Raw genomic sequence first — 17,750 nt, forward strand, 5'->3', positions numbered from 1 at the left:
GGTGGAGGTGGAAGAGGGTATATGAGGGATAAATGGTAATGGGGAAATTTTAAAAATAAGGTAAAGGGAAAAAATTGTCAGTATGGTTATCTTGATGATGTAGTTTGTAGTATGGTAGGAGAGAGAAATTTGAGCACTTCTATTTCAGAAGAAAGAAGGCAAAAGAATAAAGGAAATTAGAAGACAGTCAGATATTATACTGAGGAAAATTTATTGTAGAAAATTTACAAAACAAACAAAACCCCCCCTGTAATCCCATTACTAAGAAATAACCACCATTATAACTTGATACATAGTCCACTGGACTTTGAATACATATGAAAATATAAACGTGTATATTTTTAATGCATCTCTACCTATCCAGATTTATTTTGAACACGAATTTCAACCTTATTCTTGCCTATACTTCTTTTTAATTGTCATGACCATGGTGACTTGGGACTCTGTGTTGCATGGTGTAGAATGCCGTGGGGCTAATGACAAGTGGTTCTGGCAGGAAGATGCGAACTTGCTTAGGCTTCATGGCCAAGGGCAAAGCCTTAACCCATTTTCCTTTTTCACAGAACATCCCTTCCTCAGACCACTACGTGGGACCAAATGACTTTAAAAGTCTGGCTCAGGAGGCCATGAGATTGGCAACCAGGTGAGCATGATGAGAGGGCACCCCTGCTTCTGACCATCGCTGCCAGGCCAGACTTGAACAACACTGCAGGGCGTTCCCTCCCCAAGCACCATATTCATGACCTCCGGGCTCATTTGTTAACCACTTCCCTTTTCGTGTATGTTGGTGGCCACTAGACATGGTCATTTGGCAGAAGTTGGGGGTCAGGGTGTTCCCAGCTTTTTCTGTGACTCACGACATGGCTTTGGTGTGTGTCAGATGTGAGTCCTTGGGCCCCAAGAAATGAATCCGCCCTTGGAAAAGAACACGCTGCAGCTTTGAGGGACTCCCAGGCTCCCACAGCGAGCCTGGGAACAAGGAGCAACGAGTCTCTGCCAGCCTGGGGCGGGGCAGGGTGTGGGGGGGGGCACGGGCGCTGAGTCTGCAGAGGGGGCCTTCCCCCTGATCAGCAGCTCTGCTGGGCCCCCATGACCTCAGGCAGCTCCTCCGTCCTGCCTGACTGTGCTGCCATGTTGCAGAGCTTTGCCCAGAGCCCACTGCTCTGCTAATCCCACATGGAACTCAGTCTGCACAGGGGGCTGGCTTGGGGTTTTGTAGCATGAGCTGCCTCGGAGTTTGTTTTTATCACTCTCCAGAAACAGGAGGACAAAAGCATGTGGGGGACTTTTATTGATTGGTTTTATCCCCCCTCGTAATGGCCCAGTTTAGAGTTGTAGCACATGAGTAAGGTTACATCCTGAATGAAATAGACCCAGGGTTTTGGGGTTTTTGTTTGTTTTCCCCCTGCAGAAAACAGCTTATAAATGCAATTTTTTATCCCCTCGCTACTGCTCCCAGCCATCCCGAGCCCCACCCCAGGCCTCTCCTGGGTATGCCATAAATGGAAAAGATCGCCCAAAAGTCGATGACACGAGGCCACTCCTGCAGAACACCTCCTGTTTCTTGACAGTTCCTCTAATTCCACCGAACTGGGTCAATTCTGTTTGGCATTTCTAGCCAAACCAGTTCCCGTGCTCCTCTCCCTTCATTTAAATAAAAGGCCTCAAGGAGGCTCTTGCCAGGAAAACCCAAATTCTTCATTTAATTCTTTCAGCCATGAGGAGTCAGCCAGGAACATGGAACAACTGGCAAGGGAAACCGAAGATTATTCCAAACAAGCTCTGTCACTGGCGCGCAAGGCTATTCGGGAAGGAGGCGGCAGTGGCAGCCTGGACGGCTCCGTGGTGCAAGGGCTTGTGGGAAAGTATGTTTCAAAGGGTCCTCACGGGACCAATGTCATCTGCAATGTTGGGACATAATGCAAACTGTTTCTTTAAAAAAATATATAAATATTAAGAGGGACAAGAGAATGAAAGGCTTACTTTAGGGCAAAACAGATACCTTTAAGGCTGGAAGAAGAACAAGTTGGTTAATCTAAGTAAAATGTGTGTTTTTGATTGAGATATTGCATGCTTGGAGATATGGCCACCCTCTGTAGTGTTTAAAGGATGTGAGTATGTGAGTAAACCCACCTAGTGGAATGGAGGATATAACAACAATATATTTATATTATCAAGAATTGGGATATTTATATTATCAAGAATCAGCCCTAGCTGATTTGGCTCATCGGCCTGCGGACTGAATGGTCCTGGATTCGATTCCCGTCAAGGGCACATGCCTGGGTTGTGGGCTCGATTGCCAGTAGGGGGCGTGCAGGAGGCAGCTGATAATGATTCTCATCATTGATGTTTCTATCTCTCACTCTCCCTCTCTGAAGTCAATAAAAATACATTTAAAAATAAATAAGGGATTCCTATATGTGTTTAAAAAATTGGGAAAGGAATTGAATTGTCCTTAGCCAACCTATATCAATTTTAAGGCTTGTGTTTAGATGGTAGAGGAGCATATACTTGACACATTACCTCATGTGGCTTTCCTGATAATCCCAACTACATACTTTTAAGACAACACAATGGATTTTTGCTTTTAATAAAAAGAGTGAATTCTCACAAACTCCTCTATCTTTCCCCTTTGCAGATTGGAGAAAACGAAGTCTCTGGCTCAGCAGTTGTCCAGGGAGGCCACTCAGACTGACATCGAAGCAGATAAATCTTATCAACATAGTCTCCGCCTTCTCAATTCCATGTCTCAGCTCCAGGGAGTCACTGATCAGTCCTTGCAGGTAAGGACATCTCACCTGTGTGCTGATGAGCAGAAGACGAGCCATGCTGTTTTCTCTGGGGGTGGTTCCATCATATCGTTCAGTCATTCAGTTTTGTCTCAATGCTGACCTTTCTTGCTTAGATTTAGGAGGAGTATGTATCTTTCTCATTACCCTTGTCCTTGTTCTTTAATCCCAATCTTGGTATTTGAAAAGGCCTCGGCTCACATTCTGAACCAATTTATGGATAAAGGTTTTATATCTCTTCCCTACTTTTGGGGACTGTTGAAAACTGTGGGAAATTATTACAGATAAAATTTGATACTTATATTTAGGTGAAATCTATAATACTATGTTCAGCCACTCAAAAGACGTGTGTTCTTGTTATTTGTAGTTTTTGTTATTTCTGTCATCAATTCCAAACTTAGATTAAGAAAATTTGGCTTTCTACCTACACGAAAAGCACTCTCAATGGTTCCCACAAAATATATATATATATATATATATATATATATATATATATACACACACACACACACATATATATACACACACATATATATACACACACATATATATATATATATATGATAAAACATGAAATATAACGAAAACAGACACAAAACCTCTTTGAGGATGGTGGTATGGGTGGAAAAGGGGAAGGAGATTAAGGAGTACAAACTTCCAGCTATAAAGTAAGTCATAAGGATGTAATGTACATCATAGGGAACACAATCGAATATCGTCATAGCAGTGTATGGTGACAGATGATTACTAGACTTATTATGGTGATCACTTTTTAGGTTGAATCACTATGGTGTACACTTGACACTAATATTATATGTCAACTACAATTAAAGACAAGTTTTAGAAAGAAGACCTGTTTGATGCCTGGGGGAGATCTGCTTTGGCATTGTGCCTGTTAGACTTTGGGCCCATGTTGTTGTTGTTTTCAAACAATGATGGCAGGTCCTAAGAAGACTGGTGTGGTAACTGATGAGCAGAAAGTTGACTTATTCATTTCCTTTGCTCACAGGAAGAAGCAAAGAGGATCAGACAAAAAGCTGATTCTCTCTCAAGCCTGGTGACGAAGCATATGGATGAATTCAAGCGTGTGCAAAGCAATCTGGGAAACTGGGAAGAAGAAACCCGGCAGCTCTTACAGAATGGAAAAAATGAGAGACAGGTATCTTTTTAATGTGCTCACTCAACAAACATGCATTAAATGCCTGCCATGTGAATAAATATGGGGGGAAAAATAGAAACTCTCTAAAAGATCATGGTACCACTACATACAGAGGAAGTAACTAAGATATAGAGACCTTGATATAATTAGCTCAACTTCACCCACTGAATCAGCCCTCAAATCTAGGAATAGGACCCAGGCCTTGTGGGTCCAATTTTGGTCCAGCTCTGTCTGCTATCTTGGCTTCAGGAAGTATCCAGAGTTTAAAATGATTTGCAAAACTTCTTATCTCTGATAATGGTCTAGAGTTGAGACTGTCTCTGAACGGGATCCTTTTGGGTCATTGGGTTATAGTATTTGCTTTGTCCCAGATTGTGGAGGGGTTTGCTCCAGCACCACTATACTCTTAGGTGAGTCACACAGCACTCTGTTGTCACAAAGAGAAATGTGTTGGAACGATTTTGCTTGCAGGAATGCACTTCCCAGGTATATGTTACATTTACGCTAATCTTGTTCTATCTGCCTTTTTACAGCAATCAGCTCAGCTACTTTCCCGGGCCAACCTTGCTAAAAGCAGAGCCCAAGAAGCACTAAGTATGGGCAATGCCACTTTTTATGAAGTTGAGAACATCTTAAAGAACCTCAGAGGTGAGTAGTTCATGATTCAGGTCCCTTGAGCATTTTAAAAGTGCAACCATGACTTTCCTTTATTTTGAATCCTCATATATCTCTCTAAGTGATAGGTACATTGGGAGTATTAATAGACACTTAATAAATAACTTTATAAAGAAAACTTTTTCATTAATATTTGATGCAGGGGAAAGAATTGAGCTAGATGTCATAAGGCTTGAGTTCCGATCTCTGCTGGACCCCATGACCAGGCTGAGCTGGCTGTGTGGCCATAAGCAAGTCACAAAGCCCAACTTTCTCTTTAAAGGAAGAAGGTTAAGCTATGTGATCTGTAAGGTCCCTCACAGATCCAACATCCCACTACCATACAGATATTTTTCTTTCTCATTCTTTTTGTTGTTGTTGTTGTAGCCTGGTTGGATCCAGTATAGGTCAATTTGTTGTGATTATGGGCAAGCTTTGTCACAGCATCCAGGTCCCAGGAAATTTAGGTTTGTGCCTTAGAGCTTTGGTTAACTTTCAGGCTTCTTCACTAAAAAAAACAACAAAACAAAACACACACCAAAAGAATTCCTAAAGACCTGGGATATTCTTCACAGAAAATCCAACCCTCAACTGCTGTCATTGGCAGCTTAGAGTTTAAGGCTCTGCCTTGAAACTTTGGGCTTCAAAGATCCCATCTGCTTCTGATTTGCTTTGGGGTCTTAAGATTCTTGCAGTGATGGGGACCCGGGTAGGCTGAGTGTCATTTCCTCTTCACAATGGACAAATTATGGTCTTTTCAAGGCTTCCTTTAAGATGCTTTCTCCTGGATAAGAAAGAGCAATAGCCACAACTCCTCCTACCCCTCTCGTTTCCAGGCAGTAATAACACTCTTTCTGGGATTTTTCTTAAAAACTTCAGCCCCTTTCATCTTCATTTGTAAGTCGGTTGTTGTTAAGTTTGTTTTCATCTTCATGGCGATGTTTCCTTACCTTCATTTCAGAGTTCGACCTGCAGGTTGGAGACAGAAAAGCAGAAGCCGAAGAGGCCATGAAGAGACTGTCCTACATCAGCCAGAAGGTGACCGACGCCAGTGACCAGACTCAGCAAGCAGAGACAGCCCTGGGCAATGCCGCTGCTGACGCCCAGAAGGCAAAGAACGCAGCCAGGGAGGCCCTCGAGATCAGCAGCAAGATAGAACAGGTAAAGAGAAATCCAGATGCTGGCCAGCACGAGCAGCTCCAAACACAAGGCTCATGTGGAATGGGAAAGAGCATTCCAGAGCATTCAAGGACCCTTTTGACCTACAGGGCTCAGAGTCCTGTTGTGGTCCATGGTGGCTCCAGATCCACGTGGGCACCCCTTTTGTTGGTTGACTCACAATCCATCATTGACTGAGTGCTAGAATCTTCTATTTTCAACTCCCTTTTTGGACAACACCATGAAAAAAACCACCCAAGATTGTTTTTATATAGACTATTACATTAGTTTCCCAGAGCTGCTGTAACAAAGTACTACAAACAGGATGGCCTAAAACAACAGAAATGTCTTCTCCCACAGTTCTGGAGGCTAGAAATCTGAAATAAAAGTGTCAGCCGAGCCATGTTTCCTCTGAGACTCTGGGTAGAAACATTCCTAACTTCTGGTGGCAGCTGTCAATCTTAGTGTTGCTTGGTTTGTACCAGCATCGCTCCAATCCTTACCTCTATCATCACATGGGATTCTTCTTCCTAGAAGTCTCTGACTCTTCTTATAAGGACACCAGTCATATTGGATTAGGGGGCTCACTCCTATATGACCTCAACCAATTATATTGGCAACAACCCTATTTCAAATAAGTTCATATTGTGAGGCACTGGGGGCTAGGACTTCTTTTGGGCGGGGGACACAATTCAACTCATAACAACGATCATCAGTGTTTTGACTCAAGATTATTACATTCTAGAGTTCTAGGTTCCTTGTCTCTGTGTTCTATGTAAGCTCCACTTCTTTATTTTTCTCTTTTCTCCCACTGTGGGCCAGGCTGTGCTTGGCTGGGGATATGGAGATGAGAAAGACCCAGTCCTTCTCTCCCAGGAGCTTTTAGTAATGGGGAGAGGCAGATTAGTGACACTTACAACCCATACATTAAATGCTCCACTAGGAGTGCTTCTCAGCTGGAAGAGAGCTTCATCGTTGTTACTTAAGGATGACTTCTACAAAGCCAATGCAACTCTAGACAGCCCGGAGGGAACTCTTGATATTTGGACTGGCCTTACTCTTGGAGCACTTGATGACTTGTAAAAATAATCTCTAATTTTAGGTCCCTTGAGGGTAGAGACCAAGTTCATGTGCCTCCCTTATATGGCTTCTAGCACAGAGACATCTGCAGTTTGGTGCTTAATAATAGCTATTGACGAAGATGTTGGTAAGGTTTGTCCTAATGAAAACAAAACTCAAAGCTGTAGCCCATTCATTCTCTGCACCCCGTACTCAACTCTCTTGGGGAATAAAGTCATGCAAAAGACTAAGGCAGCAAAGGAACATGACAGAGAATGAGATGAGTTTCCCACCCTCTGTGTTATCCCAACTCGTTCCTATTGGGTTCACCATTTGGTGATCAGTGCCCTGCGAGGGAAGCAGTGTCTCAGTGCTGACCCTCATAGTCCCCAGGCACAGACCCTCACATTAACTTGTTTGAGGCAGAGCTTTGGATAGGGTATGTCCCCGAGTCTGTCTCTCTCCTTGTTCATTTCACTCTATCAGGGCCTCGCTGCAGCTGTATTTTTTCTGCAGTTGCCTTTGGAATGTTTTTGTGCCTCACCCCTCTTTTTCCTTCCGTCCCTGGCTCCTTTTCTTCTCCCAGGAGATAGAGAGTCTGAACTTGGAAGCCAATGTGACAGCAGATGGAGCCTTGGCCATGGAGAAGGGACTGGCCACTCTGAAGAGTGAGATGAGGGAAGTGGAAGGAGAGCTGGCCAGAAAGGAGCGGGAGTTTGACATGGATATGGACGCCGTACAGATGGTGAGTTCCCACAGCTTTCCAAGGGAGATCCCTTTAAACTTGCCAATATGGAAAACACCCTTCAAGACGAGTTTGTATGTGTTTTTCCTCAGGTGGTTACAGAAGCCCAAGGAGCTAATAACAGAGCCAAGAATGCTGGAGTTACGATCCAAGATACACTTAACAACTTGGACAGCATCCTACACCTAATAGGTAGGAGTACCCCCAGCTCCCAGCCCCATACTCCATGCCTTTTTCTAGAAGACTAACCACGAGTCCCGATGCGTGGGAGTCTCAACTTTCCTTAAGGGTATCAGGAAGTTAGCTTTGCCCAGGACCAGATACTGTACATTTTCTGGACTCTATGTTAGTTAGCATCTCTAAAATGGGTTACTGAGCACATTTGCTCTTAGAGGTGAAAGTCTCTAGGTCAAAGAGCTGAATGTTTATAGGGAAGATATATTGAAGCTCAGGTTGATTAATAATGTCTCATGGATCACAAAGTAAATAGTGGAGGAAGGATTTGAATGGCTTGCAAGTCCTGCTAAGGACTCTGGCCTTGATTCTGAGAAGCTAGTGGACAGCTCTAAGCAGAGGAATACCATCATCACTGTATATTTCAGACAGATCACTGGGTGGCTGTGTAGAGGAGAGTTAAGGCGGGTTAGACAGAAGGCAGAGTGAGGCTGCTCAGGAGATTGTAGAAGGAACTGAGGAGAGAGATGATGGAGCCTTCTCTGAAGCAGTGGAAGTGGTGAGGGGGAAGCTTCTCCCTGTTTGGGAAGTCAGTAATCACTTGCTGACTCTGCTATGTGTCCCTCCTCAAACCACAGTTATACTTGGATGGAAGCGGCGGCAGCAACTTGAGCTGCCTGGTGGATAACCCAGAAGAAATATAAAGGTGGTAGGCCCATGAAATACTGCAACATCTAGGATGAAATAGTTTAGATGGCACGATGTGGCAACAAATCAGTTTTCTCCATAGAGCCCTCCAAAAGACATCTGATTTGAATTAAAATTCTAGATTTAGGTAGAACTGTTTCAGGCCCTCATTTGGCCTGTTTGATCAAGCTTGGACTACAGCAGACAAGCAACTAAGGTATTTGATTAGACACCAGCCACATTCTGGAAAAGGCCTAGTTCTACATTGTTAGTTCCATGGAACAACTTTAAATAGAGTAGAAACTACACCGTAACAAAAATGGATCAATCACCCTGAGTATCATCATCACCCTGAGAGACCAATATTATCTGTGTTGTTATCCTTATGGGTCTGCTTTGTGATCCCATTAGGGCCCCTAAGAGTAAAATACCCTGAAGGGTAAAAAATGCGATCCAGTTGAGATTTTAGCAGCTTTGTTTAGTGTTCTGAAAAAGGTAACGAAACCAAGGGGGGCCTTTAAAGAGAAAATGAGAGAATGGGGAGAGAGAGATAGATAACTATTAAACATTTACTATGTGCTAGGCACAATGCCAGGTACTTTCATGGTATGATATCATTTAAGTCTTTATAAGGTCCTTTGAGGTGGTTTTATTCTTTTATTTCACACAGGTGTAAACTGAGGCTCAAAGAGGTTAATAATGACCCACAGATCCCTCAGCATTCAGTCTCCAGCACTCCTGCTGTTTTGGAGTAGCTCGTGCTGCCTCCCCGTAGACATAGTTATTTTATCCCCACGCTTACTTAACATTCTCTGCATGTCATAGGGACAGACCCTAAATTCGTGAACTCTCTCCTGCCCCAGGTGAAGGATTGGTCCATTTTTGTTATGTGTTGTTTCTACTCTGTTTGCTCTGCTCAGTCCTGGAACAATAGCATTTTAATTGCTCTAGGTATAATAAACCCATGCAACCGAATACTGTCACTCCGCTTAGATATGTGAGGCCACCTGACCTTGACTTTGAAATGACCAAGGGTCGCTCAACCCTATTCAAGCCAAATGAGTTTGGCCTGGTGCCCTTCATGCTGATGTCACTTTTAGATTGCTTACGGGTGAACATACCTGAACAAATGGGACTACGTTTCATATTGGAAGTAAACCAATATCTAGCTAGATTCCCACTGTTTCAGGCCAGAAGGACATCTTGCGTCATTTCCTAACAGCTGGAACCCATCCTCCAACTAGTAAAGCATACCTTGGCCTCTATGAAGCCTGAAGCCCAGCCAGTTTCGACAGGTCCTTCAATGGATAACAGCAAGATAATGCCTAAGGGTGGTTCAGAAAGCAGAATGTGGGGTTGATTCTGATCCTAGGATGAGATCAGTCCCATATGACCTTCAGCCCCTATCTTTTCAGAGCATGAACTGTTGACTCTAACATCGAAGGAGAATTCCAAGCTTCATATTGCTTAACTGGAGAGCTCAGAATTAGACTGTTTACAACACAGTAACTATGCTAGAGCTCTCAGCACTTTTTCTGGATTATTTATAATTTAAAATAAGCCTTTTAAAAATAAATGCATGGCATATTATTAGCTCTGGACAAGTGAAAGAAGAATTAGTTAAAGGTACAGAAGGGCCATGTGGGTTTAAGGGGATCTAACCCACAGCTCTTTTCTGTTAAACTCCTTTTTCATTCCCTCCAATAGACCAGCCTGGCAGTGTGGATGAAGAGAGGCTGGTTTCATTGGAGCAGAAGCTTTTCAGAGCCAAGACTCAGATCAACAACCAGCTGCGGCCCTTGATGTCCGATCTGGAGGAAAGGGCACGTCGCCAGCAAGGCCAACTCCATTCGCTGGAGACGAGCATAGATGGGATTCTGGCTGATGTAAAAAACTTGGAGAACATTCGGGACAACCTGCCCCCAGGCTGCTATAACACCCAGGCTCTTGAGCAACAGTGAAGCTGCCGTAGTGATTTCTCAACTGAGGTTCTCGGGACACAGACCTCAGGGCTCAGGAGCTATCTCAAGTGGGTGGGGTGGGATGTGGATGTCTGAACATGTTGAAAGGCATGCTCAGGTCAACTGAACCTGATTCCATCCCTGAGACCTTGGCCAGACAAATGTCTTATTGCACCAATGTGATACTATTTGCTTTCTGATGCTGGATAATGAGGCAAATAGCATTGAGTAGGAGACTGATCAAGGACCTGGATCCCAAGGGTAGACTGGATGGAAGGACAAAATGTACGGGCAGATGATTGCCTCAGAATGGGCGTAAACTGAGTCCTGGAGTGTGGACAAGTGCTGCTGGGTGATAGCTCATTCATTCTTTGAGTAATGTGACCAAAGGAAAATATTTTATCTTGGCTCATGCATAAAATTCTTCCCAGTGTCAGAACAGAGAGTGAAGTCCAGTCATACTGTGGCCAGTAAAATACTATTGACTCCTAATGTCCAGTGTTCTTGTTGATCAGAGTTCCTCCCACTTACCACCCAGTACATAAGCATGTACTCCAAGTTCAAGCTAGAAGAGGAGAGCAGTGATGGAGTGAGGAGCTGCAAGCCTGGCCCATTTGGAGCAATGATGCCTGCCGTGCCCTGCTACCTTCAAGTTCTGGACCTGAGAGTGGCATCTGTTCTCCTGACGATGCCACGGTATCACCCTATCAGCATTTCCTACTAGCAAAGCAAACACTGGGAATTCACTTTTGGGTTCAAAGTAATAGAAAAATGTAGCTTGGGCATTGAAAGAGGTTCAATATTATCTGGAAGATGTATTAGTCCTAATTCAATCCCACTTCAAACATTAAAAATTATTTGCACCCATGTGTGTTCTCTCTCTCTTTCTCTCTCTCTCTCTCTCTCTCTCTCTCTCTCTCTCTCTCTCTCTCTCTCAAAGAATGTTCCTACTCACACTGGAGCTAGATAAAAGTCACCCTTCCATCCATCCATCCATCCATCCATCCATCCATCCTTACGACATATATTTATTGAGTACCTCCTATATGCCAGGGACTGGGGTACAGTGGTGGCAGTCTCTGCCCTCATAGACTTGATTGTCTAGTGAGGAAGATAGACATTCAAAAAATAAATTTAAACTTACAAATCTGTTTATCACAAGTGGTGTTTATTGCAATCACCCCCTGGTTTGCAACCTCTTTTCTCAACAGGACCTATGTTGCAAGACACTCCCTTGGGGGCACTTGGGTTTTGGCAAGGCTGGGACGGCTCTGGGTGGTGCACATGTCTTTGTATTCCAGCTGTCCCTCTGCCCCTTTCCACAACCTATTGCAACAGACCATTGAGTCATGACAACACCAGTGGGAATTGCTGGAAAAGCCAGAGGCCCTTCCACCTCGGCTCAAAAGACTTGGGCACTGCCTCACCTCTGTATTCCTTGGCTTTTCATGAACATGTTTTTAATAAAGAATAATTCTTAGATGCCTGTGGTCAATTTCTAATTTGTTCAACTCTAAGCCTGGGGTGTAGGTTCCAAAACCATGGAAACTAAAATGCCACAGAAAGAGCAAGGAGTCCTAGAGTCAGCATCCTTAAGTCCTTTTTCTGAGCATCTGTCTGGCCCTTTCCAACCACGAGAGTATTTTGTGAAATTTCACTGGTACTATCTCCTAAGCATGAAGAAGGATTTATTTCTGGAACACCCTGAGCAAGGTGGGGGTTATAATGAATATTTTTGTCTTTTTATTGGCTATAAAATAAATGTAAAATCAGTAGTTTGTGGTACATTGCCCATATTTTCCAATACATACTATATAATAAAAGCCTAATATGCAAATAGACCAAACGGCAGAACGACTGATCATTATGACGCGCACTGACCACCAGGGGGCAGATGCTCAACACAGGATGCCCACAACACACAGGCCCCAGGCTGGCCAAGGCGGGTACCAGCGGGAGAGGAAGGGGCGAGGCCAGTGAGCAGGTGGCACCAGGCCAGCCAAGGTGGGTGCCTGCAGGGGCCCCCTGATCACCCCACCAGTCGCCCCACAGATCAGCCCTGATCGCCAGCCAGGCTTAGGGACCCTACCCATGCACAATTTTTGAGCACTGGGCCTCTAGTTAAAATATAATAAATTAAGATCTTGAATTGGCCATCTACCCAAGTGGCTGAGAAAGGGACTCTGCTCCTGTCCACATTGACCCTCCCTGCCACTGCCAGGTACTGACAGGTCTAATCACTTAGCTTTACCTTCTGTGGAAGTGAATTTATAATCCTTTCTTGACACACCCAATCACATATTCTACAAATCTCTTGCTTTAATTAAGTAGTGCCCAGAAAATAAGGTGTATTAATTCTATTAGATCAACTACTATATCACATAGACCTAAAAATGTACATGACTCAAACACAATAGATGTTTTTCTTGTCCATAACGTGCTGAATGGGGAGAAAGTTGGTAGGATGGAAAAGCCTCCACGTAGTCATTCCAGAGGCCCTGCTATTTATAACATGTGACTTTAAGGGTTACCCTGGAAATCATCTCCACTCCAGTGGGTGGAAGGAGGAAAAGATATGGGAGACACATGGAAGGTTTTTGTGGGCCAGGCCTCGGAGGGGCTGTACGTCACTTTCTCTCACATTCACATCTAACTTACCAGGGAACTGGGGAATATAGGACAATCTAAAAAGGGGAGAATGCATCGTTAGTGATTGGCTATCTGTCTCTGCTGAGTAAAGGGCTAGGCCAGTGGTCGGCAAACTGCAGCTCTCGAGCCACATGCGGTTTGCCACTCTGTTGACTGAGTTTGCCAACCACATATGGGCTAGGCAGTACATATACTAGAGAACTTCATGAGGGACCCAATTACTTACTAATCAAGGAACATGCAATCATAAAAGGACTCCTCAATGAGATAGATTGTTAAGTCATAAGACTGTCTTCCTGACAAGTAGTCCCTAAGAAGAGAGAAAGGCCATGTGACTTAGAGATATCCTACCTGGGGCTTAGCCTCTGTTACTGTGGGACGCGGCTACAGTGTTTGGACAGGTCCAAGCCTTGGACTAATGAGAGGGCACAGTCCTCTCGTGGCCACGTGCAAGACCCAGCTTGGAGGGCAGAGCCCTCCCAGCACAATTATAGCCAACAGCTGTAGTTGTAAGCGTGAACCTATGGACCCAGCACGTGGCCCCACGTGCCTGAGTGATGTGGGCTTGATAGAGTTCAGGTGCATGTAATTGAGTAGGATGGAAACCCACTAGAACATTGTAAACATCTTGACCACGCCCTTACTTTGCCTCGTGGAAATCTGGCTATAAAATAAAGACACGGCTTGTGGGCGCTGTCTCTCCATCAGAGAGGCAGCGTCCCAGCGAGACCCAGCTTTCATTCTCTTGTCTGTCTTTTCTAAGCCTTTCAGCCGCCCCCACTCAGGGTCACCCTTGGCCGTGCTGGCGCGGCACATGTTACCAGACTTGACCTGATCCTGCCATATTGAGGGAGCTTTTTTCTTCTGATTTCTCATCAGTACTTGTAATTTGTAGTGAAAACTTTCCTATACTTCTCCTCTGAGAGTTTTCTGATGAATTGTGCCGACGGTGGGCAATTACTAGTACACACATCATCATCTACTGTGATTCACAGGGATTTCTGTATGGAGATGGGAGTAGAAATGAAACTGCCTATGGACTAGAACTTCTTAGCAGATGTATTTCTGGTCTCATCCCAGGATGTGGTTTCCTTCCAGTACTCTTGGGAGGCTGGAGGGAGGGGGAGGAAGACACTCAGTCATGTCCAATGTTTGGAACAAGTCTCAAGGACCAGGAATATGTTTATCGTGTCATCTTTTAATGTTTTGCATGGTCATGAGAATGTTATGGATTCTCGCTGTGGTTCAGTTTTCCCACCTGGAAAGCAGAGATTGTTGTTGTTGTGTTTTTCTGCTTTAGTTACACTATGGACTATATGAAACTTCCTAGGAAATTCCAAGATCTGAAGCTTATTTATGGGTCATATGGGAAGAAATGTTAGTGTACATATATGTTCATTAAAATATCTATTTGACAAGTTCGTGAAAGTTAGCAGATCAAATCAGTGTTTATACCTTCATTTAAACAAACTCTCATCATTATATACTTTTATGACAGAGAAAAAAGTGTTTAGCTTTGTGCCAAAATAGCAAACATAAATACAAGTCATCAATTTACAAGGCGTTTTGAGCATCATTATCCTATGCCACCAAACCCACATGGATACACACGAAGCTCACTAATCTCAATTTTAAACAAAAAAAAATGCTAAGAACTAAAATGACTTAAAAAAAAAAATAACCACAACTAATCTGACAAATACGTAGCTAAGCCTTAACTGAGCTGACCTAACAGGAAATTAATATTTCACCTTCTGAATCATAGCTGAGATCAGCTCGTAACAATCACCATTTAGACCTAAACCAATACAATGTGTATGTCACAACTAAAAATGGCATTGAACTAAGAGTTACAGCAGGATTGGGCAATTAAGAACTTATTCATTATTTGCTTTTTTACATTGCCAAGACAATGTGTATGTTTAGCAACTTCTCTCTTACTTAAGATCTCCTATGCCAAAAAGTTATTCAAGTTCGTAATTTTTATTTCATAAAGAACTAATTTCATTAAGGAGTCAAAGCTAACCAATACCAGACTATGCAGATTTAGATAGAATCTAAGATTTTATTATTATTTTTTTAGCTGAGAAAACTTAGGCACAGTTCACAAAATTGCTAATTAATTCTTCCCTGCTTCTGACCTTGGGTGTGTTTATAAATACTTTCATATTACACATGTGGCATCAGCTAAAGCAGGCAGAAAATCTCCAGCTCCAAGAACGTTTTTACAGCTGTTGTCATCTGTCAAGTAGGACTATGAAGAAAAAGTGATATATTCTGCAACCCCCAGAGAAGATTCTAGACCAAGACAGGAGACTCCAGTAGCACTGGCTTCTTTATTAACATAATTGAAACATATTGCTGATAAAACTTTTGTCTGTGACTATTCTAAGCAACAACATTTCACTCAAAATATTTCACTGTGAAATGGTGTTGCAACTCAAATGTAGTTTATATGAATGAATTGGTTTCTATAAAGCAAATCTTGCTCTTAAAATGGCCAAATCAATGATCAAAAAGTGACTCAAAAAAAAAGCTTCCCCTTCCCCATGCCAATCCTTGAGACCTTCTGGATCCAGCTGTGTTCTGGGCCCTGGGACTGAGGAGAGAATGTGTGTAACTCAGTCCTAACTAACTGGAACAGATCAATAGGACACTCCCAACTCACACAACTGAGCAGCCACAGGAAGGTGCAGGCTGGATGAATTCACCAAAGCATCTTCATCCTCATGACCACAAGGCTATTCCTAAGGTGTCCTAACTGGATGAGCTATAGAATCGGTCCCTGTTTCCACCCTTTCCATCTCCTCTGTTGGCCTTCCTGCCATAGCCGTGGGAGAGATCTTGAGCTTTTCATACTCCACTGATGGATTTTTGACAAATAAAATAGAACATGCTTCTCTCAGTCCCCTAAAGTGTGTGAACGTGCGTGCGTGAGTGTAGTTTGGGAGAATAGATTTGGGCTGTTAAGATACAAGTTGTTTTTCCCTGTAATTCCCTGCCTTTTGCTGTAGATTGATTATTGGGTCTCGCTTTCTACTTCATTAGAGCAGCAAGTTCTCTTATTCTTCGTGAGAAGCTGGAGCATGAGACCAGAGAACGTCGGGGAAAGGTAGGCCACGCTGAGACGGGAAGAACAGTGTCTCTAGAAGCTCTAGCTCTGGGTTTCAGGCACTTCAGTAAGAGACTTCCCTCCCCTGTTCCTGTGTACATTCAAGGAAAATGAAAGCAAGAGGCTGCCTGGGGGAGGGGGTGGCAAATGAGGTACCAGCTAGTAGCACAGAGCCTGCCTCCCCCCCCCCCCAACTACCCCTCCAACCAGAGGGCCATTCCTTGAAGAGACAGTTCTTGACACAAAGGGTTCTTGCTCATATCAGCCACTTTCAGAAAAATGGAACATTTTTTATTGGCAGACAGAAAATGGGGCTGCAGACCCCTCTTGATATGATCAGCCCAGCCCAGGCCTTTCTCACAGTCTCGGAGCCACGCCAGCCTTGGGTTGGACTTTGTAGGGAGCAGCAGGACCCCAGAGGGGAAGTCAGAACCTGGAGGTTAGCCTATCGGTTAGCCCAGTGGTCGGCAAACTGCGGCTCGAGAGCCACATGCAGCTCGCGAGCCGTGGTTTGCCGCTCTGTTGACTAATGAGTTTGCCAACCACTGGGTTAGCCTATTGGCACCTGGGGCACTAGTTCAAACTGAATCATAGTTCTGGTGTTGACATTAGCTGGGTCACAGCCACAATGTCCTGGACTGAGGGAGAGGCTCTGACCTCCCCCTTAGCAAAGGAAGAATAGGGCAGAATGGGGAATGGGCAATTCTACCCAAAAGGAGATTCACTTTTCCTGTTGTAAAGCTATTGTAACAAGATCCCTGTGATGTACCAAGATAAGACCTGCCCCCTTTTATTCCTAGAAATCTACTTCTATTTTTTCTCCTTAGCTCATCTCCTCTCCCTTCCTGAATCTTCTCACCCCCACACTGAGTGCACAGAGCAGCCCAGTTCTCTCTCGCTGGTTGTGGACTAAATGGGGCTTAACCCTTTGTATGCCATAAGTGTCTATAGGTGCAAGCGGTGGATTTTTTAAATTAAATTCAAAATATCGTGGCGTGTGGGGATGGTTTCCATTTTGGACACATGGCAGTTAACTGGTTAACAAGAGTCCAGCTGTTACAAAGACTAAAGAGACTAAAGTTATCTTGTCGTTCTCAGGTCTGCTCATGTAGATCCTCATAATAAAATCTATCTGTAAACTCCATATCCTTGAGGATGCCATGCCCAACCCCCACCCCAGGGAACCCACTTTCCCATTTTCCTGTTTCTTTGCCTAGACAAAGGCTTTTCTGTCTTTCTCCCTCCAACACTAGTGTCATCTTGAGCATTCTGGGGCTTTCTTAGCCTTCCACAAAGCAATTCTTTCTTGGATTCAGAGAGTTACTTTCTAGGATTTCCTCCAAGCTGTTGAGATTTCTTGATTTCTATGGGGAAATCTAGCTACAGCCTTCCTCACCATCACATTTTCCCTCAGAACTGCCATATACAAAGCCATATATAGGCAGCACCTGGATCAGACATAATTTAAGAGAAAGATGCCAGATAAAGGCTAAGAAGAGTAGAAACCACATATTAGCTGGTTAGTAGCAAGGGAACTGGAGGGGCAGAGGCCATGTGATGTGATAACCTGAGGGTCCGGGAAACAACATCCTTTTGCTAGGCT

General features: G+C 43.8%; 1 protein-coding gene across 1 annotated transcript in view; it reads left to right on the top strand.

Annotated features, from left to right (window-relative positions):
* The window catches only part of LAMC2 (laminin subunit gamma 2), a 55,516-nt gene extending 43,648 nt beyond the window's left edge, over positions 1–11,868 (top strand). Inside the window, exons 15-23 of the mRNA XM_008145933.3 lie at positions 564–643; positions 1,716–1,865; positions 2,639–2,783; positions 3,799–3,948; positions 4,482–4,596; positions 5,564–5,763; positions 7,406–7,564; positions 7,657–7,756; positions 10,133–11,868. Coding sequence (XP_008144155.2) covers positions 564–643; positions 1,716–1,865; positions 2,639–2,783; positions 3,799–3,948; positions 4,482–4,596; positions 5,564–5,763; positions 7,406–7,564; positions 7,657–7,756; positions 10,133–10,386 — 1,353 coding nt within the window. The 3' untranslated portion in view covers positions 10,387–11,868. The remainder of the gene's footprint in view (positions 1–563; positions 644–1,715; positions 1,866–2,638; positions 2,784–3,798; positions 3,949–4,481; positions 4,597–5,563; positions 5,764–7,405; positions 7,565–7,656; positions 7,757–10,132) is intronic.
* The last annotated feature ends 5,882 nt before the right edge of the window (positions 11,869–17,750 follow it).

This window comes from Eptesicus fuscus, chromosome 22 (assembly GCF_027574615.1).
Source record: "Eptesicus fuscus isolate TK198812 chromosome 22, DD_ASM_mEF_20220401, whole genome shotgun sequence".
Lineage (NCBI taxonomy): Eukaryota > Metazoa > Chordata > Mammalia > Chiroptera > Vespertilionidae > Eptesicus > Eptesicus fuscus.